Source organism: Rhipicephalus sanguineus, chromosome 5 (assembly GCF_013339695.2).
Source record: "Rhipicephalus sanguineus isolate Rsan-2018 chromosome 5, BIME_Rsan_1.4, whole genome shotgun sequence".
NCBI classification, from domain to species: Eukaryota; Metazoa; Arthropoda; class Arachnida; order Ixodida; family Ixodidae; genus Rhipicephalus; species Rhipicephalus sanguineus.
In genome coordinates this window covers 51112525-51136914 of record NC_051180.1, presented here as the reverse complement: position 1 = coordinate 51136914, position 24390 = coordinate 51112525, and the positions used below count along the sequence as shown (strand labels likewise).

Below are 24390 nucleotides of genomic sequence, written 5' to 3'. Positions count from 1 at the left end.
TTTGTTTTCAACAATCCTATTGCTGTACAACTCGCTTCGTTTCAGTTTTGCCAGGCCATAATATATGTCTTGTTAGGTTATATAAACATGGTACTGCAGAAGGTGAAAAATTAACAACATACTTTTTTATTAGAGGTCAACAACTCTGTGCTACGACTTCAAACTGCAGACTGCTAGACAAATTCTTATTCTGTAATTTCCATCGATTCCCGAAAATAGAAATGATGAAACTAGTTAAAAATGTCGTCATCCAGGAAGCTACATTCGATGGTCACCATGTCGTTATAGGAACGAAGACGCCTGTACTTAATGCGATCATTTTATGCGATCATGTTTAGAAAGTGATAGCATTGCCATGAACAAAACAGTTTCTTTTAAGTGCGAATGCACTTTATAAGCGACCCTGAATCCGCCGTCCCATAGCAACGGCGCGAGGAGCGGAGAGGAGCGCCTGTAGCAACGGCGCAGCGACGTCACGCCCCACGTGACTGCGCGCGCTCCGCCCTCCGCTCCGTGGCTGCGCGCGCCCCGCGCATTGCCTGTGGTGATGAAGGCCGGCGGCGAGACGCCGAACGAAAGCGTGCGAAGCGAGCCGAGCACCCCGAAGCCGATCTGGCGCGGGGACGCGCGATGCGTGAGCGAGCGCGGGCCCTCAAATTGGATCGGCCGGACGCGCGCTTCAAGCGAGACTTCCTGGACCGCAGCTTCGGATATAGCTGCGCGGTGTGCGATCGACTGTGGTTCGACAACAACCTGAGCCCCATCTCGGGCGTGCGCAACGCCGCCAACAAGTTGAACGCGTTGCGGGTTCTTTGGAACGAGTTCGGAAGACAGATCATCATCATCAGTAAAAGTGCTTTGCACTTAAAAACGGCCAGACCTCCGTGGGTCGGCTGGCGCGTGCTCTCTCGCTGCCGTCTCCTTCGCTCGGCTCTGCAGTTTAGTCGCGCGCGCCCCCTCATAGCATCACCCCGTGCTTCGCACTTCCTCATCCTCCCCTTCGGGGAAATGCGGGTTTTTTCTTTTTTTATTGAAATGATGAATAGAAGAGGTTGGGGCCGTTTTAATGGCACCGGCTGCCCCTTCTTATTCTGTTACAAATCAACAAAATTGGCTGAACAATGTCTTCCATTGTGAGTTTTAGGTGATTGATTTTTTTTATGAGTGACATGATGAAGGTCATGTAAAGACTCTATTACAATGTCATCATTACATGACGAGATATCCAATGAGGGCAAGCTTGAGCATGGTCGGGAATTGAATTTTTTCTTGGCGCCAGTTCGGCCTTTGAATACCGCAAATCCTGTCATGCTCACTACAATTTCCACAATTTACAGTGTACCTTCTGGAAGGAGACGTCTTCGTGCAGAGACTGTCTGTAACAACGCTAGCCAAGAGGTGCTTCTGCGCTGAATACTTGAATGCTGCTTCAGGCTTTTCAGCTTCTTGAATCAGCAATCTTTCTTAAAGGAAACGGCGTAATTGCCTACTGAAATTGAGCTCGGTCTAGAGAGAGAGAGAGATAAGATTCTTTAATGAAATGCCCGGAGAGGTTAGCCTGGTCTAGCTTTTCTTATCACTGCCACGACAGTAACGTTGCAATCCGCACAGCACTCGTTGTTTTGCTTGATAGACATATTTTCTTCATTGTCAACGCAAGGCTAAAATGCAATAAATTCACTACTTACCATTGTTGCCGGGTTTACAGCGCCAAAACTCCTCAGATATATCTCGCACTTTACAACTGTGGGAACGTCTGTGAAACAAACAAAAACACCAAGAATAAGCAAATAGAAGGAGTGTTGCAGCTGGCACACTGGCAACGCATCGAGCAAGCAATAACATATAAATTTCAATGACGGCTTGCTGGAAAACAACAATATTCTGTACACTGAAACTTTTAAGTAACATATTTAACCATCAGGTATGGCAATTCGTTCGACTGCAAATTAGTTCTGCGGCAACCCGCAAGGAGGCGGAAGGGTTAAGAAAGAGAAATTGAACGAATTCTTCGGCAACTAAGAAGCATTGTTTCTGAGAAATCCGTATGGATTTCCTTAAGGCTTCGAGCTACAATAGGGTGGCTATCAATTCCCCTTCCTTAATTAGTTCGACTACGCATGTAGACATGTGGCGTAAACACTACATTACCGGAGTACTTACGATAAGAAGCCTTCGCTTCCATTCCTATAGGTTTGTTAGTCTTTTACCGTTACAATGCATCTAATAAAATACTGCTTAGACAGTTTATTAGAAGGCCCGAAAGACAGGCCTGCGCGGAGCATGCAGCGCCGTCAATGCGTAAGCTGGAAAGAGAGCCTCCTGAGAGTCTGATGTACGCTGCCTATAAGTACGCTCTCTGGAAATAAGGAGCAGAGAATGCAGTAGCCTGATAAGCCGCCATTCATCGCAATATCAGCAGGCGTACTTTGTGAGACGAAAAGCATGTTGCGAAAAACATGCTGTATGACGCTACCAACACTCTTTTTGTCAGAAAGCGTCAAGTTCGAAATTTAAAAAAAATCTCACGTAGGAATCTGACAACGTTGTTCACAGCATTGTGATGTATTACGATAGCATATCTAAAAATACAAGAAAAAGCAAATAGGTTTGGTCCTGAATAAAATATGGAGCAACTGGGTTTAGAGGGAGCAGCCTGAATTAGAGGAAAAGCGGAGAGATTTGCCTGTAATGCTTGCCTTTGGCCTGTGCTTCACACTAGGGCAAATATGAAAAACAGAATATTTTGTGTGCGCCTGTCCTATGTGCGCACATAGAATCCTAGCACAGCGAACTAATCTAGGTCACATTCTAGTTCGCAAAGCCTGCTATATGCATGGGGACACACATTAAGTACACATATTATAGGAACGCGGTATGAGGGACTATTTTCCAAAACAGCACAAGTGAAACAAATCTCAAAACACATCGCGTGACCCCTGTTATACAGTCTTTGTCAGAGTGACGAGAGTGGCTTTGCGGGACGCCATATTTTGTTTTATAAAATCTAAAGCTAATCTGTGTGTTTGGTGGGATGCGCTCATAATTCCTTCCAACAATCAGCGAGAGAAGAATGTTCTCACTTTAAAGGCCACCAAAATATGCACGCGCAACCTGTACAGTATGCATGAATGAATGTGACCTTTATTGAAATAAAAGGACGACTCTTGGTCGCTGTTGGGGATAAGGTGGGAAAGGGGTAAGGGGATTAAAGGGTGATGAACATTTTCACGTCACGTCCTCGCACGAATCAGTCGACCTCTCCTACACCACTCGAAACAGGCCACTTTGACTACCGTATCTTGCGAGAGCTTTTTGGGCTTCATGGTCTGACTGTATTAAGTTACGTAGGGCTGTCATGTCGGCGTGCAGCAGGTGTTCAATGTGGCGTCTGCCTTTTGAGAAAGCTGCGCATGTCCAAATGAGATGTTCTAAATCTGCTCGGCACAGCCTCTGATAGTGTGTGCATCGCGTAGAAATATTTTCACTCGAAGGTCGGGTAGCTTGCTGCCATTTGTCTAGTATGTGTGGTGTGTATGCAGAGTTAGCCATAACTTTGTTTAAAAAGATTTCTTGTTGACGAGTATACCCACCCTTGTCATTTAGTATGCACGTCGGTGTAGCTTCTAATAGTCGGTTTTTGCTGTCTGCTTTCATTTTAGTGCGAATGTAATGCATCAGTGCTCTGCTAGGAGAGCCTTCTGCCCAGATCTTAATATAGGGATTTTGGTCTTCCGGGTTTGGCGAGGAACTGGGGTGTGCGGAATTGTATATGTGATCAAGCCCACCCGCTTGAGCGGCGACCGCATGAGCGGCTGCGTTTCCCCCGTCCGTGCCAGTGTGCCCCGGTATCCAGAGAATTTCAACATTTGTCCCGATGTCTTGAATTCTTTTTAGCTTTCTTCTGGTGTCGTTGGCTACAGCATCTTCAGTCGTTGGCGCCGTTAGTTCAGTTACCGCTTCGTACGAATCTGTGAGGATGCGATAGTGAATTTTTTTACTATTGATGCCTCCCAAATCGAGGGGAATAGTATTGACGGCCCCCCATATTGCCAATAACTCGGCGTGCAGAGTTGCGCCCCCGGGAAGCTGACAACTGTGAAAGCCATTGTGTTGTGGTGCAGACGTGCAAACCCAGGCCATGCTGGCTCTTTCATTGCTGATTGTGGCGTCGGTGTAGATGTCAATGGTGTTCGGAGGTCTGCTCTGTTCCAGTTTCTTCTCAAGTAGTTTTCTGGCTTTGACATCACGTCTGGCGATAGGACGTTGTTTCCTCCGAGTACCTAGCGGCACTTCCCATGGTGGCATTGTGAGTAGTTCCTCAGCCACTGGCATCGCGTGGGCTCGGTTATCCCATGCCATGACTTGTTTTCCCTGTGGTGTGTTTTCCAATCGACATCGCATTCGGAATTGTGCTTCGCTTATGATGTCCCGTATTGGTGGTATAGGAGCTAACTTGAGCAGGTCCTCGTTCCTCGTGTGCTTTGGCAGTCCAGTGATCGTTCGAAGGGTTGCCCTGTGTAGCTTTTCAATGTCGGTGAGATCTCGATTGGAGAAATCGTACACGGGTGCCCCGTACAGGATCCTCCCGACTGCGACTGCATAAAAATGTGAGCAAGACGAAGCGCTTGATCACAGTTAAATGTTATTTTTTTTTAATTCTCGCACTGCAGGCAACGCGGCACGCGCAAATGTTCGCCACCTTCAGACTGACATCGTGGCGGGTAAATAGGTGATCAGAAACTTCTGTCCTTTCGATGCATAAGAAAAGTCTACGCGATCACTAATGCATCAATACACTGTCCGTGAATAGGTCTTTTTATTGCTAATGCGCGTGACGTGAACATTTATCGTCAAGGTCTTCTCTTCGAAGTTGAAATAGGCGTGCAATGCTCTTCTCTAAACGCGAATAAGTTTCAAAATTTTCACGCTTGCCTCTTTGCGCCTCGAGCCCATGGATATAAAGCAAAATACTGAAATGCACAAATTATATGCATTAGTCTAAAAGGAAGGCAGTCTTGTAGAACTAGTAGGCCAGCGTGAATGTATGTCAGCAAGTCCATGATCATAAGGGAAGGAAGAAACAAGCGGAAAGACAGGGAGGTTAGCCCCCCCTCCATGCAAGAGAGAGAGAGAGAGAGATACGAAGAGGAAAGGCAGGGAGGTTAACCAAGCTTTGGCTCGGTTGGCTACCCTGCACTTGGGGTGGGGGAAGGGGAAATAATAGAAAAGAAAGGGTAAAGAAGAAGGAAGAAGAGCAAGAAAGGGATGGATGAACTACACAACACGAACTCGCGCTGTTCTATGCCACTGCCCATCATACCAAGCTCAACGACGTAGTATGGAAGTCAAGCTCCGTCACCTGGACTCAAGACCGCTGACAGAAAAGAAGATCTTGGGACCTTGGCCTACGGTCTCGCATACGCGCAAGGCCACGAAAGCCCTCTTGTGCTTCTTGAGGACCACCGGACTTCACGAGCGCCTCCATGCAAGTTCTCCATGCAAGTAATGTGCCTATGTGCATGCGAAGTGCGCCCACGTAAATTAAACATAGGGTAGAACTTTTCCACATACGACTTGTACTTTTCATTTTCACGAAAATTCAGTGCTTATTTATCTCATGGCTCATGAAGAAACAGGAACGCAGTGGGAACGTCAATGTCTTTTTGTGGATAGTTATTCGTGGCAGATAAGTTGGAAGAGGCAGAATGGCGAAACTAAGGCGTGCTCAAAAGTAAGACACTTCTTTTAAAGTTCGAGTGTAAAACGAAAAACTTCATTTGAAAGGGAATGCCTGAAGCTATTTTCCTTGTCGCCAACTAGTTTTCGCATATTTCACCGTAGAAGTCAATCCGCGCGGCAGTGCAGAAGTAATTTGCTGAAAGCTGAGATTTTCGGTTTTGATTTTAGCACGAAAGGGTTTTATGCCGGGGTCCACCAAGACTTCATTAACGTATTTCCGCCACGGAAATGACCTCCAAACAATGCACACGATCAGATGGCAAACAAAAGGCTTGCGTTGACGGGAGTCGAACCCGCGACCTCTCGGTCCGCGACAACAGATGCCGGCTCGCTATTCACTGCGCCACGGTCATACACTCTGGAGGCGTTACAAATGCGCCTTTTATATCTTACACTTTCCTCTCGCAGTGCTGTTGGTCGGCGGGGTGGGGTTAATTGTTGGGATTTAACGTCCCAAAACCACGATATGATTATGAGAAACGCCGTAGTGGAGGGCTCCGATAATTTCGACCACCTGCGGTTTTTTAACGTGCACCTAATCCAAGCACACGAGCCTCAGGCATTTCCGCTTCCATCGAAAATGTGGCCGCCGCGGCCGGGTTCCGATCCTGCGACGTGCGGGTCAGCAGTCGAGCACCACAACCATTAGACCACCGTCGCTGGTGGCGGGGTGGGGTCGTCATCTGGAAGCGGTAAAGTAATGGATCGTGACATTGGCCTCTGCGATTAGCTCGTGCAACGCGTCGTTGCTAAGCATCCGTCCTATTCGGCGCATTTCTATAAGATAAGTGCAGTTTTGTCAACGCCTTAGCACACCGCAAGGTGGCGACCTTAGCCCAAACCACATAAAGTGCCTTTAAAACCACAGCCTCGTTCATAGCATACATTCATATTTTAATATAGCTCTGCGACGAAACACCGCGTTCCCCGCTTACGCTCGCGGCTCGCCCTGAGGAAAATAGCGGTCGGGCTAGAGAGGAGACACGACGCGCGCTGCGTTTCCCTCTAGTCTGACGGTGGTGTTTAATAACCCTTTAACATGCGGTGGGATGGCAACCTTAACCAAAGTTCTGCGTCTAATCAGCAACGCTCTTCTGGCTGTCACACCGCTTTCTCTGATTACGCTCTTACCGTTAACTACTACAGCTACCACAAAGGTTTGTTTAATCATTGATCATGGACGTTTGTCGTCGGGATGGAGATGTGCCACTAGGCGCCTACGTTGGTGCATCGTTAAACGGTGCTATAGTTGCCAAACACCAGTAGACATTGTACATGCTCTCTTATATCAATGTACAGTAAACATTCAACTACGTTTGTAAGGATAGGTTTTACTTTGGTGTTATGCCAATTTTTTTTTTCATTTTGTTGTACCAGCTGTACGCTCATGCGCGCTGTTAACGTTGCTACGAAGACCAAAAAGACATAGTGCCAAGAAGATTGCACATTAATGGGAAATAAAAGTTGAAGTGCTAATGTGAAAATTGCAAATACTACGACTGAACGTAAACCGTATAGATTATTACAGAACCTCGTCTTGTTGGCAAAAAAATTGGCATCTCGAGATGGTGCTGGCCAAGTTATGTCCCACCACGTGGCATGACTATCATCAAAACCTCATCAATTCATAACGAGAAAATTGAGACTGAAGCGCCACAACCCAGTTAGTGTAATGTGGCCTCTAGGTGTTTCGGGACACACCGTCGTCGGTCGCGCGACGAATATATATATATATATATATATATATATATATATATATATATATATATAGTGAGAGAAACTATATATATATATATATATATATATATATATATATATATATATATATATATATATATATATATATATATATATATATATATATATATATATATATATATATATATATACATATATATATATATATATATATATATATATATATATATATATCACTATATATATATATATATATATATATAGTGAGAGAAAGACAGAGAGACTTCATGCGTTGTTACACACAATACGCACGTTACATTTAGTTCGCGGACCAGCCGTGCATCCCTAGGGCTCGTTGCACGTTTGTCGCCAAGCTAGGCTTTTTATACGAACTGCAGTAGTGAAATAATAAAAAACAAAAGTCCCTCGAAGTCCTCACAAGTCTTCAGATACAATTACGGGAACAGGCGCGCGGGATTGTCTACGCCATCGGTTTTATCAGCTTCTATTTTCTACAGAATGATCCTACCTTCTAAATCCTTGTCTACACACGAAGATTCCTTCTTGAAGCTTGATTGAACTTTTCACTTCGTTTACCACCAATAAACATACTTCTTGAAATTTTGTCATTATTGCCGTTGCTTTAAGAAACTTTTCATTTGCCTTAGGAGCAGCTGCAACGCAGAGAAAAGAAGTAACTGTCACATAATCAGGAACACACAGTTGTACAAGTGCTAGACCTTCGAGAGAGGCAGGAGTGGTACTGCGGCCGCTGTACCTTGCGTTACTTGAAGGGCCACGACGGAGACTTTCAGCGAAATGCAAGCGTCCTTGTGTTGGTACAAGTAGCGAATAGGCCACAGTAAAAAATGACGCGGGAGTATCTTGCGTTGCTACGATATGCCCCATCTGTGCCGTGGATTGTGTTTTAGGCGCCTTGGAAAGGCTATATATCTGGAAGGGTGGCTACTTATTTTTGCAAAGCAAGAGATGGCGACTTGCAAATTTCTAGGACTTTATTATTTTTGTTACTACATTTTATACGTTAGTTTTTACAATCGCATAATTAATCCTGCAAAAGCTGACGGCAGACCTGACACTGGAAGCCTTCGAATAGCCGAAGTTTTGGCAGGTACGCTAGAAAGAGCGCTGTGAAATGCGTTACCACCGGTGCTATGGAAAAGCATAGTAATAATAATATACGGTTTTTTTTTTTTGTGCCCAAAACCGTGACATGATATGAGGCACATGGTTTAACTGATCGAAGTGCACACAGACGAAGACGGAAAAAAGGGGGGACAACAGAACAAGCGCTTACTTGCAACTAAAATATCTATTCAACAAGGCACGCCTTGGTGGAGGCACGCCGTGGTGGAGGGCTCCGTATGTTTCAACCACTTGGTGTTGTTTAACGTGCACTAACATCGAAAAGTACGCAGGTCTCTAGTATTTCGCTTCCATAGCACCGTAACCTCTGTACCACTGCGGCGGACTATGAAAAGCACAGCAGAGAAAACGCGACTGAATGCAGTGCCACAGATGACCCACAACTTGCGCAATGTTGCAAAATGGCCGCGACCTACAGGCGAATTTTACAGTGAGGCTGCATAGGTCTAGGGGGTTTGTCCGTTTATCTGTATTTGTGCAGAAACAACCCTCCTGCTAGTACTCTCTTGGAGGTAATAGAAGAAGTAATGTTTAGGAAAGCATTAAAGTGGCACCCCTCGCGCCCTATATGTAGTTCCAGAAGAAACTAATGCCTGAATTAGCATGTGGAAATAAGTTTCTTACCGGTGCTGGCGTTTGAAACCGCCTCACCCCACCCTGCTCTAAACGAAAGTGCTTTAACTAGGCTACAGAATACACCTTCGCCTGCAAAATGTGCCTACATCGTAACCATATAAATTGCATGATTTGTATATGGTCTTGTATATGGCCTTGTATTATAAGAATAAAAGAAGCAAGAAAGGCAGTAGGGCGTTCATATGTTGATATGAGACAGCTCATATTGCCCCTTGAAAAATGTCGTCTATGACAATGCATTTGTACAAGGGGAGCATTTAGGCCTTGTTGGTAAGACATTAGGAAAAGTTCAGCGCAAGATGACACAAGGACGAGAAGGGAGGACACAACACGTGCGCTAACACTTTTTTTTTATTATTGGCGCCAGTATGCCCTACTGCATAAGTTAAATAAAAGGAAAGAGTTCAGTTTCGCTGATAAAGGCCAGGAGCGGTCGATGCAACGGCCCGTGCGTCCAGCGCGTTAAGTCGGGTGGTCGACCGGGGCGGTAGTCAAGGCCTCGTAGGTGGCGGGTGCGAGCCTTGTGAAGGCCCGGACAGGTCCCAAGTAGGTGATCGATCGTTGCCTGTGTGGCTGGAGCAACGCAGAAGGGGCATTTCGTTGGGGGAGGCTGTGCACCAGATGTCCATGCAGCCCGGATGGCAGGAGTCAACGCGGCGCCCACACGAATCCTCCTGAGCGCAACCTCCTCTCGGCGAGTTAAGCCGCCGGGAAGGTCCGATCCACGCGGAGGAATGAGTGCACGCATGGAGCGCGGAGGGTTTCTTTGTGCAGGAGCAAGCTGTCCTTTGGGGACAAACGAAGTAGAGGCAGCGGGTGTTGAACTTCCGCTGGATGGCAAGCGGCATCTGCGGCCATTTGAGCCAGTGTAGACCGACGGGTCCACAATACGCGGACAGGGCAGGCGCACGAGTAAATTAGTCGGTGCACATCGGAAGCTATATCGATGGAGCTGCTCACTTTTCGCAACTCTCGAACTGCCTGCGTGGAGTCCGTATAGACGAGCAGCCTATTGAGTGACAAGCAATCCACCTTGGGTATCATGAGTGTTAAGCCATCCCGTATAGCTGCGAGCTCCGCCAACACTGATGGAAATGGTGCCTCTGTAACATAGGAGCATGTATGTTGCGTTTCAGGTAGCGTGGGGCATACGAGGCTGGTGTGCAAAACGCAGCTATCGATAGCTGCATCTACGTATACCGCTGGTGAGTCGTCGATGGTAGTGACGACGGCTTCCTGTTCCACTTGTCGGTTGGATTGTCGCAGGCGAGTCAGTGGTCGGTTGTCGCTGGCCTGTGCCTTGAGCCGTGGTGGAATTTCTGGCAAGGGTGCAGCAGGCTGTGGCAGCGTTGAATTATAGTAGTGAGCTAGAGCCGCCGCCGCAGGAACAGCTTGACTTTTTAGGTGGCGAGCCATTCGACGCTGGTGTACGATTTCGTCGATGGTATTGAGCTGCGCTTCCGCGTAGAGGGTCGCGATAGGTGTTATCCGAGGAAGGCATGTGATCGCCCTCATGGCATCTCGGTTGGCGGTTTCGAGCAAGTCCCAATCTCTCAATGTGAGGCGTTGAAACTGAGCTTGATAAACAAGCCGAGGTTGCAGGATAGACCGCACTAAAACACGGGCCATTCGAGAGCAAGCACCTCCGGTTTTTTGAGAAATACGTCGAATGAGATGGAGGGTATTAGCACTCTTTCGACGAGCAGAGCGAACCCATGCACTCGCGGAGCCAGATGCGTCCAGTTGGACTCCGAGCACACGGATAGTGGATACAGTGCTGAGGGCTTCGCCATTTAGGCTCAAACAAATAGGTGTCTGCAGAAGGCGACGGCGACCTCGTCTGTTGGTGATAGACATGAATGCCGTCTTCGTGGCCGATAGTGCGAGTCCTATGCGCGCACACCAGTCCGAGGCCTTGTCCAGAGCACTCTGGAGTGCATGCTGCTGGCGTTGCAGGTCTGGATGTAGTGTCCACACAGTCAAATCGTCCGCATACAGGAGGAAGAAGGCATCTGGAATGCTTGCTAGTTGCCACGCGAGGGGCAATAGGGCAATATTAAAGAGTATCGGAGCCAGCACCGAGCCCTGCGGCACACCCCTTTTCGTGACAAAGTGGCCGGTTCTTTCCTTGCCGACTCGGATGCAGAAGGTACGGTGTGCCAGAAAAGACACCACGAAGTCGCACACACGAGGCGGAAGTTGAAGCCATTGCATTACGCGAATGATGGCAGAGTGACTGACGTTGTCGTAGGCCTTATGAACGTCCATTGCGAGAAGGGTTCGAATGCTGCTTGTTCTCCCTCCCACGAGCACCATTGACGTCATATGATCCAGGCCATCTTCCGTGCCCAAATGCGGTCGAAAACCAATCTGGGCCGGATGGTACCAGGCGTGCTCTTCCAGCCACCAGGAGATACGCGACGCCAACATGCGTTCAAGAAGCTTGCACAACGTACACGTGAGAGCGATCGGCCGAAGATTAGAGAGGTTGCCCGGGTGCTTTCCTGGCTTTGGTATCGGCACCACTTCGGCATGCTTCCATGATTCAGGCAGCTCTCCACTCGTCCAAATTACGTTAAGCGTGTCCAGCAGCCACTGTAGGGCAGCGCCATCGGTGTTTTTGAACACTTCATAAGAGATCCCATCTGGTCCAGGCGCCTTGCGTACTTTTGCTTGGTCAATTGCTGCCTGCAGCTCCGCCATCGTGTACGGCGCTTGCATGCCTTCGATGTCTGACTGGCTTGGAGTCACACCAACCTCCGGAGGCAGGTTATACGGACAGTCGAATCGTGGTGGGGCCTGGTCGTACGCTGGGAAGAAAGCCTTAGCTACTTCTGGAGCGAACTGTCTTGGCGTGCATCCAGAAGATAGACACGCACTGGCCGCTGGGTCCGGCATGCGAGCGCCTAATTCCATGCTCCGGAACGTTCGCCAGATCGATGCGGATGAAGACGATGGGCCGAGGGACGCACACCAGTCCATCCACCGTTCCCGGGAGAGTCGCTTTTCGCAGCGACGCGCTGCCGCGGTGAGTCTGTTGAGGTTATCACGAAGCTCAGCGGCGGCCGGATCTTGGTTTAAGGCTAGTTCTGCCCGACGGCGTGCTGCCCACAGACGCAACAGATGTAAATTCGGAGGTGTTCTGTTCTCCTCCACCCAGTTGGACTGCGTGGCGGCTTGTACAGCTGCGCTTAACACCTGCAACGGGTCAGACGATGGAGCTGCAATCAAGGCATCGAGTTCCTTGCGGAATAAGTCCCAGTCGGTTATGTAGCATCGGCGGCGGAGGCGGCGCTGGCTCTTCGCTGCCAAACCAATTATCAGCGGGTGGTGATCACTCCCCCAACAGTCTGGTTCTCGGTCCCAGGAAACGGCACACATGCCCAACCACCATGAGAGATCGGGCGCATACGGTGGAGCACTGGAGTGATCCCACCGACGTGTAGAAGTGGCTGGGGCATTCAAAAGGACAAAGTGCGCGTCTGTAAATGTGTCTAGCACGATGCTGCCTCTCGCACTGGAAGTAGGGTAGCCCCATGACTGATGAGGTGCATTGAAGTCTCCCCCGACTAGCACTGGGCACCCAGGATGAGTTCGACGCAGATGAGCGAGCCACCCGATACGCAACCGAGAAGCGCTGCCACTATACGGACGCACGTAAACTGAAACCACAATCACGTCAGTGCGCGGGAGTCTAACGAGCACTGCCACTACTTCTTGCCACTCGTTACACCACGACAGCAGGGGAACTTGCGTCTGAGGATGTAAGTCGCGACATACACTGCAGCCTTGCCTCGAGGTCCCAACGCATTGGTGCAGCGTCGATCAGGGATGGTTGGAGAAGCATACCCGGTGAATCCGGGAACGCGCGGAAGCGAGTTCGTTTCCTGTAGGAGCAGGCACCAAGCGGGGAGCTTCCCCAGTGCAAGGCGATGGCGAATCTCTCCCACTTTATTCTCGTAGCCTGCTGAGCACGTTTTTTGCCTCGCTTGAGGACAGTGCTATACGCGGGGCCACCGAAGTAAGTATTGTCAGGTTGTTCCAATGCTAGTGTGTCCTCTTCGGAAGGGGACAACAGTTCAAACCGATTGGTCGTCGGAATGTCAGCATCCCTTTCTTCTTGTGTCTCTGAACGCTCGCGGCGCCTGCGTTGGCGGCGAGCTTTGATAGCCTTCTGTTTAACTGGACAGTCTTTGGACGTTATATCATGATCATCCGTTTGACAGAGCCCGCATTTGTACGTGGGCGTCTCGGCTGACTCCATGGAGGCGTCTGTGGATTGTGGACAAGAAGCTCGCATGTGACCGGTACGAAAACACCGGTAGCAGTGTACCACACCGGGCTTGTACACATGAAACTGCAGGATGCATCCATAGTACGTAATGCGGCTCGGCGGCATCCGAGGACCTTGGAGAGTGACCAGGCACGTGCGTCCGCGGCCCATATAACGAGCTGTGACAACCTTGTGTGTGGAGCAGGTCAAAGCATCGACAAGGCTCTCCCGTGACTCTCCTGGGTCAACACCAGAGACCACATACCGACGCAAGTCCGTGCCGGAACTCAAGTACGCTTGCACTTGCACGGTAGAATCAGCTGTGGCTGGCAGAGTTCGCAATTCTGTGAGGCGGTCGACATCCGCTAGCGAACGCACCCATACAGATATGCTGTTGGTTGGATGGTGAATGGAGAAACCTTGAAACGCAGTGGTTTTTAGGCAGGCGTCGAAAGCTGACTGAAGGAGGCGATTTGATAATTTTGATACGTCGAAGCACTCACGTGGTTTTACCACGACCTTGTACTTGGACTCGGAGCCGGGCGATGCAGAAGCTGCCGGAGAGGGACATTCCCGCTTGCTGGCCGGCGTTTCCGAAGCAGACAAACCATCTGCATCCATTTGTGAGTCAGCCATACGTTTCGCACTGCGTTTCGGAGCGGAGGCTGGTTGTGATGGCTGCATCATAGGCTCCGCTGCAGGCGTCGATACTGATTCACATGAAGAACGCGGGCGCGTTGCTGCCGCCCGATGCAACCGGCGAGACGCCGGGGCTGCCTTGGCAAGCGTCCCGCGCACAACGTTGAAGCGAACGGCGCCAAGGGTGGTTAGTCCAGGTCGTCGATGGTGTCCGGGAGAAGAGAGCCAAGGGGCGACCCCACGGCCTCGTCCAGGGCGTCCGGCAGGTCTGTCCTTAACCGGTGGGGCCAGACAGCTAGTCGTTGCAACGTTCAGCCAGGGCGCAGACAATGCGGGAACGCCGGTGTGGCGGTGGTCGCGCGAGCCGGTGCGATTAGCCGATATCCACGGAGCTGTCGAAACGCGTCCGTTCTCGTCGGCAGCGCAGCTGCGTCTCCCCGCTAACACTCGCTCACGTGTTGTGTCTTCCCTTCTCGTCCTTGTGTCATTTTGCGCTAAATTTTTCCCAATGCATTTGTGTTTAGAAGTTTGGCCTCGTTTAAGGGGGCGGATTGCGTACCTGCCACGGTGATCTAGTGGTGCAGAACTTGTAGAAATGGAGTATCCGAGGTAATAGAAACCTGAACCTCTCCACAGCAAGCCAATTAAAACAGAACAGGGTGCTCTACCGCTGACCCAATCGCTGCGGGATCGAATACTGCCCATGGCTGCTGTATTTCGATGAAGGGGAAGTGTTTGAGCTTCGTTTGCCTAGATTTAGGTGCCCGTCAAAGAACAACAGATGGCCAAATTTTCCGTAGCCCTCCACTACAGCGTCCCTTATAATTAATTCATGGTTTCGGAACATAAAACACCGACAGTTACTATTAGTAAGGGGGTAGGTTGTATTCATTTGTGTTTTTGTGTTTTTGTGTGAATTTGTGTTTAGCACTGAATCCCACGTTAGGCGGACAGGTTTTAGTCGAACGAATTTTGAAATATTAAAGAAAAGCCTTAGGGCCTTCATATTTCGATGTAACGCGGTTTATACTGCCGCTGCAAAAATGTCTTCTCCGCAGTAGATTTTTTTTAGTAAAAGCTATACCAGCAACCATGCCAGTTTCGCTGGTCAACCACCTTTGCTGAGTGGAATGGCCCGATCACTATTTTTTCAGCACTCAATAAGCTATCGAAGCTTCGTGCCCGCATTTCATGCGGAAAAGCTAAGCTCTCGTACGAAAGCAAACATACCAGGCATCATTTGCGTTGCATCATGAAGGTTATCTACGAAACCCCGCTGAGCTGTGGCAAAGTTTACATAGGTCGAACCGGATGCTGTGTCAACGATAGCCTAAGGAAACAGGCATTATCAATTAGGCCCGTTGTTTTCTCACACCTGCCGTTCCACTTTGCTTAGTGCGGCTGCGTGCCGCTCTTTGGGGACAGGCGTATGGCGGGAAAAAGCAGCGAAGCGTTAGCTCGAGAGCTGTTTGGAGCTTATCACATTAAGAGGAAATGTGATGGGTGCATTTTCGTTCTTTACGCTTCTCGATATAAGAGCCAACGTGGATATTTAGATGCTGGTTTTAGGCGATGCGTTTGTACGTGCGGTGCTATAGTTGTCGGTACATCTCCGGCGAGCAAATATATTTGGATGGTGTGCCTGAAGTAGCATTAGTCGAAAATATGGCCCTCGTTGTCAGTTCTCCCTTTACAGCAGAGCAGTTATGCTCAAGGCTTGATGTGTGTCGTAGATGAAAAGTTATCATCATACTGCATCCTCTTATATCACATCTACCCGACGCTTTACGCCTGCAACTGCCCAATGTGCGATGTACCAGACACACTGGCGCAACTATTGCACGAGTGCCCGTGGCGCCAGCAAGACGCCACTATAGCAAGCCCGTACGTAGCTCCCGCGAATGGCACCCTCCTCGCCGAGACGTGGGAGGCCAGAATCTCCGCTCGGGAGCTGGACGACCAACGACAGCTTCTCACCAGAGCCCGGGATGCGATTGCTGCCAGAGGGTTCCTGAATAAAGGACCCTCCCACTCGGAGTGACCCTGAGTTTGCAGGATCAGAACAGTCTCGGATATAAACATTTATTTCATTCATCCATTTATGAACCGGCACGTGCTCTCCGTCCTCTTCTTTCTTGCCTTCCTCTTCTGCTTACACGTGCTCCGTAAAGTTGAAAGTTGGGCGAGTTGGTGATAGTTCATGTATACGTGGGAAGCAGCGCACTTAGCGTGCGCCGGTTTGTCTGGCGTGGGGTGCAGTAACTCTGATGGACGAGAGAGCGAGCACAGGAGAGAGAAAAAAAAGAGAGAAAGAAAGATAACGAATATAGAGAAAGAGAGGAACTCTTGGCCAAAAATATTTCTTGGCGAGGCGAGATCCAAACCCGCGTCCTCACAATTAGAAGGCGAGTGTCGTAACCACTCGGCTATCCAGCAACGCTAACAGGGCATAGCATAGCCTTGTGGGTGGTGGTGGTAGTGGTTTGAAGAGGAAAAGGCGCCTAATTTCTGCAGCCCGGTCGGGAGCACGGCGCAGCGCCTTAGCATAGCCTTGTGTAGTATACATTATCAAGGGAGTGGAAAAGGGAAGCGAGGGTAAGAAGGACAAATGTCAGGGGGAGGAGGAAGGATAGGAGGAGGGGAGATCGAGTACAGAGAGAGAGAGAAAGAAAGAACAATAAATAAGAGAAACAAACAAAGCAAGAAAAGAGAAAAGAACGCGAGAGAGAAAGGAAAGAAAGAGAGAAAAACGAAAAATCACACCATCTCCCGCTAAAGGGGACCGTGAGGCGATGCGAAGCAGCGTTTCGGCATGTAGAGCCCGCGTTTCAGAGGGGGAGTGGAGAGGGGAGGGGAGAGAGGCAATGGGGATAGGGGAAGTGGTGAAGGGGAGGGGAGAGTGGGAAATGGGAAAGGGGAGAGGGAAAGGGGAGAGAGAAATGGGAGAGGTGGAGGGGAGGGGAGAGGGTGAGGGGAAATGGGAGGGAAACTGGGAAGGGGAGAGGGGAGAGGGAGATGAGGTGTGGGGAGAGGGCTTGCGCATGCGCACTAAGGGTGGTCACGCCGCACACCACCACCACCGGATTGAACTCCGCTATAAGACGCTTCACATCTAAAAACACAGAAAGAAATAGACAGAGAGAGTAAGCGATAGAAAGTCACAGACACAAAAAAAGGATAGAAAAGAAGAGAATAAGCATAAGCATGTATAGTATAGTATAGTAAGTAAAGAAATAGGTGAAAGGGTAAAAGCGTAGCCAAGCCAGGACTAGCTAGGTGCCCGCAAGCTCTTCTGTGACCCTGCCTTGCGCCACTTAGTGCATGTTGTGCTAATTTTTCTTTAACAGCGAAGCTGTTTAAGCTTGCCGTTTGTTGTGTATGCGGCCTATCAAGAAACTATCATCATCATGAACGGGTATGTGCCACAAAATTTGGGCAGATCCCACTACTCACCGCTACGGCGTGGCCTGTAATAACCCTGAGAATGACTACAGAGAAAGAAAGAAAGAAAGAAAGAAAGAAAAAGAGAGACGAAAAAAAAGATATAAAGAAAGAGATTCTTGCCGAAAAAAATCCTTGACGAGGTGGGATTCGAACCCGCGTACCCTCGATCTGAAGGCGAGCGTCCTACACACTCGGCTACTCAGGCTTTTTGTTCTTTCATTATTACCCACGTACATACATACAGCAGTGACAATGAAATATATACCGAACAAACAACAAAAAAAAGAAAATAAATATACAGTTTGCACGATAGCAGAGCATAGCATAGCCTTGTATAATATAGTGAGCGTGAGGAGGAGAGGTGTGATTTTGAGGAAATCCCACAACTCACTGGTTCACTAGGAGAGAGAGAGAAAGATAAAGAAAGAAAGAAAGAAAAGAAAGAAAGAGAGAAAGAAAGAAAGAAAGAAACAAAGAAAGAAAGAAAGAAAGAAAGAAAGAAAGAAAGAAAGAAAGAAAGAAAGAAAGAAAGAAAGAAAGAAAGAAAGAAAGAAAGAAAGAAAGAAAGAAAGAATTGGAATAAGGACATAAAAAGATGGAAAGACTTGGCACAAACATTCAGAGGGTGAAGCTGCCATACTAGGGCACGGGAAAGGCAACGGTGGCTGTGAGAGGAGCCCGAAGCGATGGAAGCCCTACGCCAACGACGACGTGCCCGTAGGTCAATGAGAGGTGCGAACGGTCGGTTCTGGAGTTTGGACGTCCGTGTCGTGACCAACCTGGCTAAAGCCTAGCAACAACCTAGAAGTAACCGGATTAGACTTCACAATCGTCCAGTTTCGCTGTTTCAAGCCTTGCGTGACTTAGTGGAAGCTTCGCCAAATTTTTAAAGACGATAGTCTTTCTCGGGGAACTTAAACGCAGAAATTTTGGTCTGTCTGTTTGTATGTCTGTCAACCGATTAAGCCGCCTCGCGAAGGTTGAACCACTTAACAAACGCCCAGCCATCTTGAACTGGTGGTTAGGTTCATACTTGTGTACATTGTCAATCAAAAAGCAAACATTACGCAAATCTGAGGCGCAACATCACTAGGTAAGTATTAAGTGGTGTGTTCCTTGAATGGAAAATACATAGATACGTAATTCTAAAGACCCTAGTTTCTTAAGCTGCGCTGAAAATCCGACTGCGCTGAAAATGCGGCGCTATGCACGCCGACGAAAGCCCTCCGCCACGGAGGAAGGAAAGAACTTGCCTTCCTCCGTGCCCTCTGCACGAGCTCATTGTTGTGTTTCGGTTTCGGTTCAGTATTGCACTGTACGAATGCCATGGGGCGCCGCTCTGGCATTACTGTTTTACCCAGGCGACGTGTAAATTGTTTTACCCAGGCGACGTGTAAAGAGTACTCGTTGAGTGCAGACGTTTCTTCTCCTTCGGCGCTTCGCGCCAAACCGCGTTTTCGGGCTGGCCGGCGTCCCCACCGGTCGCGTTGGTCACCGCCGGTCTTCGCCTGCTGCTGCAGCGGGACTACCAGCCCGCAACACAGCACTCATGTTTCCCGACGTATTGCCAAATGGCGTCCATACCTCACGAAACGCCTCCTCTATCGTCTTTAGACGACATTTGCAGCGAAGCACGCAGATACGCGGCCAATTTTTTTTTACTAAGGTTGTTCTGCATTGTGCAGAATCACCTTGTTTGGCTGTACGGGATCGCCTCGTTTTAGGCATTACATTCACGTTCTATATTCTCGCGAACTGCAGAAAAAAAAAACATTTTCGTATGTGGCATAATATCCAGAGAAACTAGAACGCCTGATCTTGTTTCTCAGCCCAGAAAAACAAAAGGTGAACTTCGGAGGACAAAGGAAACCGTGCATGCAATATGGAGAACAATGCAGGCAAGTGTCGAAAAAAAAAACTGCGGCGTTAAGCCGACTCTCTACAACGTCTCGTGGGGGTGCGATCGTAAACCAAGCGACTTAGCCAATTTTCTCGGAAAACCTCTAGCCTTTAGTATGGAGCAGTGGGAGGCACAACTCGCCAGCTCGGACCCGGGTGTGCAGCTCACGCTCCTGGATCAAGTCCGCCGGCGGCTAAGGCCAGTGGAACCCTGGACGTAGGGTCGCAGCCATAGCAGCTCTTAGATACCTCTCTCCCCTGAATAAAGTTCCACTCTCTCTCTCATGCACAGGAACGCGCACACGGCATTGCATCATTGAACATTGAACAATCAGTATCGTTAAACTGTGTGTGGGAAAGCACGTTTCCCAACCATTTTGCAAGAGATTGACAAAAAGTAGATACTGCGGCAGTGGAATTCCATGTCCTTTTACTAGGCGAATTACTAAACGAAGATAGTTAAATTATTACCACTTAGCACTTACATGGACGTAGTTAAGGGATCTTGTTCAAGTTGCCGCATTGTAGCACTAATGGCACGGCAGTTGCGTTAGCAATCGCTGAAGCCTCTCGTCATATTCTTGACACTTTTGTTCGAGCGCTTCTCTTGCGTCGCATTTTAAGCTTTCAAGTACGTCCTCCTAGTCTGATATCTCGTTGCTCCCTTTGTATGCGCGTCTATACAAAATGCATCGGAGTGGATGTAGATGTTTCTGAAAGATTCGCGCTGCTTCAATATGAAAAACGAAGACGCACCAGTAAGAGATAACCACCGCTGAAAAAACTTCCTAATAAGCTTAGTTGCCGAAAAACGTTTACGAAATGGAAATAAGAATCGAATGTATTTTTTACCTTTCGTAAGCTGTTTTCATGTTCATGTGGTAGAAAGTTTCAATATAATATTTTCCCAGTGGTTCTTATAACTATTCCAGAGCAAGTGACCATTTTGAAGGAAGGTTCGGAAAAAAAAAACGTAGCTATGAAGCCTAATGCTGTCGACTTCATCGCAGCATGTAGCAGAATACAGAAGCTAAAATTCATAAATGAAACACATTATTACGATAGTTACCAATATAATGCCAAGAATATGGTGGCATCTGTTTCTTTTCACTGTTACAACTATCTTTGAGGCGTTTCGTACTAGTGGTTTTGTGACCCCGGGGACATTACACGTTTACGTTCACCCACAAAGCACTCCGTTCACGATGACCTCAAGTTTGACCTCACTGTTGACCTCACTTACGACTTCAGTGGTTTCATCCTGTGAAAGTACGCGCATATCACGTTCGGGGGGGTTCTTGTAATAGGCTGTATTTTACCAACGATGCAGATTTCTTTTTGCACTGCGGTTTTATGGGAAGCAGTCATCCGTTGATTGCTTCAGCGGGCTTCCCCTGTTTACAAAGGCAGCGCACGCCGCCATTGTGTGGCCCAGCAAGCCGTTCTTTTGACAGTAGTCAGCTGCGCTGGCTACATGAACGACCCGGACATTTGGCAAACGCTTAATACCTGTAGATGCAGCATATTTATCCATACAAGCTCACTATGTCTAGTTGGTGAGGTTCGAGCATTCAAGGGACGTGTACTAGAATTCCGGGCCAGAAACTGTTTTATGAAACTCGCTTGTACGTACTTTTAGGAACTGTGTAAATTAAAGTTATTGCCACTTTTCATCCTTTCTTGTTTTTTCTTTGAAATTGTTTGAAAGCCACGCACTTTCATGTTTTGGTTTAATAACTTTTTTGAAGCATAGGATTATTTATTTTCTGCGAAGTCTCTCGTGCATACCTTAGCTGCGCTTTATTTATACCTCGTTCAGTGCTTGAGAATTCTATGCTATGAACGCTTGCAGTACCTTACAAAAATGTGTAAAATGGTTCCGTCTTCGTTTACTCTATGGCTCATGAAGAACCATCCAGCTTGGAATATTCTTACGCAACACAGAAGGTAAGCATATTCATGAGTAACATATTCTGAGTGCACTCATGTCTTACACATGGCGGTGAGTCTGAATGTGCTTCAATAAATGGGGCCAGACGTTCATATGCGCAAAATAAAAATATATTTCTTGTGGGATTAGACAGTATATATAACGCGGTATTTGTTGATAGACTTTTTATAGGAATTTTCACGTTTGCAGGTACAAATCGGGAATTTTTTTCACTACCGCAAAAGCTTTGTTTAATTTAAGTGATGGTTCGACATTTCATTGCTATGTTTCAATTAAATCCTCGAATGAGCATTCAATTCCATCTAAACAAGTGGTGTGACGTTTCCTTCTGAAACCTTATACTCGTATCAGACAATATATGCGCCCACCTCTAAAAAAAAGCTTAGCATACTGCTTGGGCACGTTATTGTAAGGCGTACAATACCGGGTATGCTTTCTCCCATTTTTTGAACTCCCCTGAAAACAATAATTTGGATGAAAATGAATAAATATATTTTCTGAATTAAAGCTGCTATATAAAACTTACTCAATATACAAAAATAATTTCCAAATCGATACATCTTCCATCAACCAGTCCATACATCCATTTATTGATTAGTAATTTCAACCTAACAAGTATATCATCGGTGGTTTCATTCAGCGTGGGTCACGTAGCGACGTACGCATTTAAGTCTACGTCTACTTATGATTAATGATGGTCCTTTAAGCACTTCATTAAGTATTGTGTTTCTAGAGGATTTATTAGGCTTCCTACAGTGTTAACAACAAGGTCGTCGAAAAATACATGCGCTCAGCCCTAAGTTCTTTCATCCTGCTTGCTGCTGATATGTGGTATGGACGCTCTGTCCGCATTAAAGTGCGGAATTCCGCCCTCTCTTAATTCCCTTTATTTCTCGCTATTTTCTCTTCCTCTTTCTTTCTATCGTTTTCTCTTTCTTTCATTCTTTCTATTTCCTATCTCTTTATTTCTCTCTCTCTCTTTTTCATATGTTCGTTTTCGTCTCACATTCGCAGCTGCTGTACACGGTAGTGGGGCTTGCCCAATTCCTGTGGTGCATGCCCACTGGAGGAGTTTTGCACGACGGAGCACAAGTGACCGATAGCTTAAACATTTTCACTGTAAAGGTAATGAAGAGAGCGCGTGCCGGTTCATAATAATGATAGTTTTTTTTTTACGACGGAGCACAACTTACTGCCAGCCTAAACAGCTTCGTCGTTAAAAATTGCTGGGCTTTGAATAGCCAGTTGTGTACTAATAATACGTACAAGAAGAACCACGAACGCTAAATGCGTTTCTGAGAGTTCAACGTTGCGTGCCCGCTAGTTTGACCCGACGCGAATGAGAAATACCACCGGATTCTACTACGCTACGCTGAAGACAAGCTTCTTTTGGAATACTCGATTTCGTCTATGCACTTGCTGATTTAGCCGAAGTTACCTTTTCCGGCTCGTAATGATCCGAGAGGTTTTCTATACATAGAAGCAAACAGTTTGATTAAAAAATACAAACTTTATCAAGTGCTGACCCGAGGGACAGTCCCTTAGGTGACGATAGGAATAAAAGAAATGAAACGACTGTTCAAAGTACAAACAAACAAAAAAAATCTTGCAAAGCCTGGAATTGCTTCTGTGGCATGTCCTTATCTTTTAGCCCTCTATAAAAATGTTACGTGCGATGAATTCCGAATAATTATCCCTTTTAAAAATTTGTTCGCGAGATGCAGTAAAGCTTTGGCAGCAAAAATGAAAATACTGCAAAAGAATCGCTTTTGCATGAAACTTACGTTTAATGACGCCTGATAATAAATAGTGTCACGTTGCAGTGGTTACATTGCTGCTAGATTTCTTTTGTGGATTCGACATCGTTTCAACACTTCCACATCGATTGCCACAATGAAAAACAATATGCAGGAAAACAGGTCTCGTCCCAGCGTCACAAGTGACTATGATAGGTACTAGATTACCTTACCTTAAGCGTTAATATCATTATGTTTATAAAAATTTCTGCAACAATCGCAAAGGGTAATTTATAGCGTAATAGCTTAGTTTCGTTTATGGCCAACAAGCATGTTTACATACATGTTTGAGGCTAGTGCGTACATCGATATCAACATGTCCCTTCATGAAAAAAGAAATACGAATGTGAAATATTTACCTATACGGCAGCTGAGATGTTTTACCTAATACAAAGTACTTAGTATGTGTTTTTTAAATTTAAAGCACTGTAGGATTTTTCATTTCTTGTATTCGGTCTTATTCGCAAACTCAGGTAGCAGTCTGAAGTGAAACGACAGCGCGTACAACATGGAAAAAATACAGAACGACAACAAAATGGCTGCAGCCAGGTAAAAGGTTTACCATAACTGGACGATATGGAAATTTCATGATTTGAGATGCGCTTGAACTGGATACGGGAAGTAGAAGAGTAGCTCTGAAAATTAATATGCACAAAACTAAAGTAATGTGGAACAAGCGCTTTTCGATAGGGGGCGAGACACTGGAAGTTGTAAAGGAGTACGTCTGCTTAGGAGAGGCAGTAACCGCGGAGATGAACCATGAGATTGAAATAACTAGAAGAATAAGGATGGGATGGGGTTCATTCGGCAAGCATTATCAAATCATGAATGGTAGTCTACCACTATCTCTCAAGAGGAAGACATGTAACAGCTGTATCTTACCGGTACTTACCTACGGAGCAGAAACCTGGAGACTTACAAAGAGGGTTCAACTTAAAATGAGGACGACGCAGCGAGCGATGGAAAGGAAAATGATAGGTGTAACCTTAAGAGACAGGAAGAGAGCAGAGTGGGTCAGGGAACAAACGGGGGTTAAGGATATCATAGTTGAAATCAAGAAGAAATGGATATGGGCAGGGCACGTAGCACGTCGGCAGGATAACCGGTGATCATTAAGGGTAACTGACTGGATTCCAGGAGATGGC

General features: G+C 47.3%; 1 protein-coding gene across 1 annotated transcript in view; it reads right to left on the bottom strand.

The window, feature by feature from the left end:
• LOC119393622 (glycine receptor subunit alphaZ1) overlaps positions 1 to 24390 on the bottom strand; it is a 231411-nt gene that overhangs the window by 46713 nt on the left and 160308 nt on the right. Inside the window, exon 3 of the mRNA XM_037660731.1 lies at positions 1689 to 1756. Within this exon, the coding sequence (XP_037516659.1) occupies positions 1689 to 1756 (68 nt within the window). The remainder of the gene's footprint in view (positions 1 to 1688; positions 1757 to 24390) is intronic.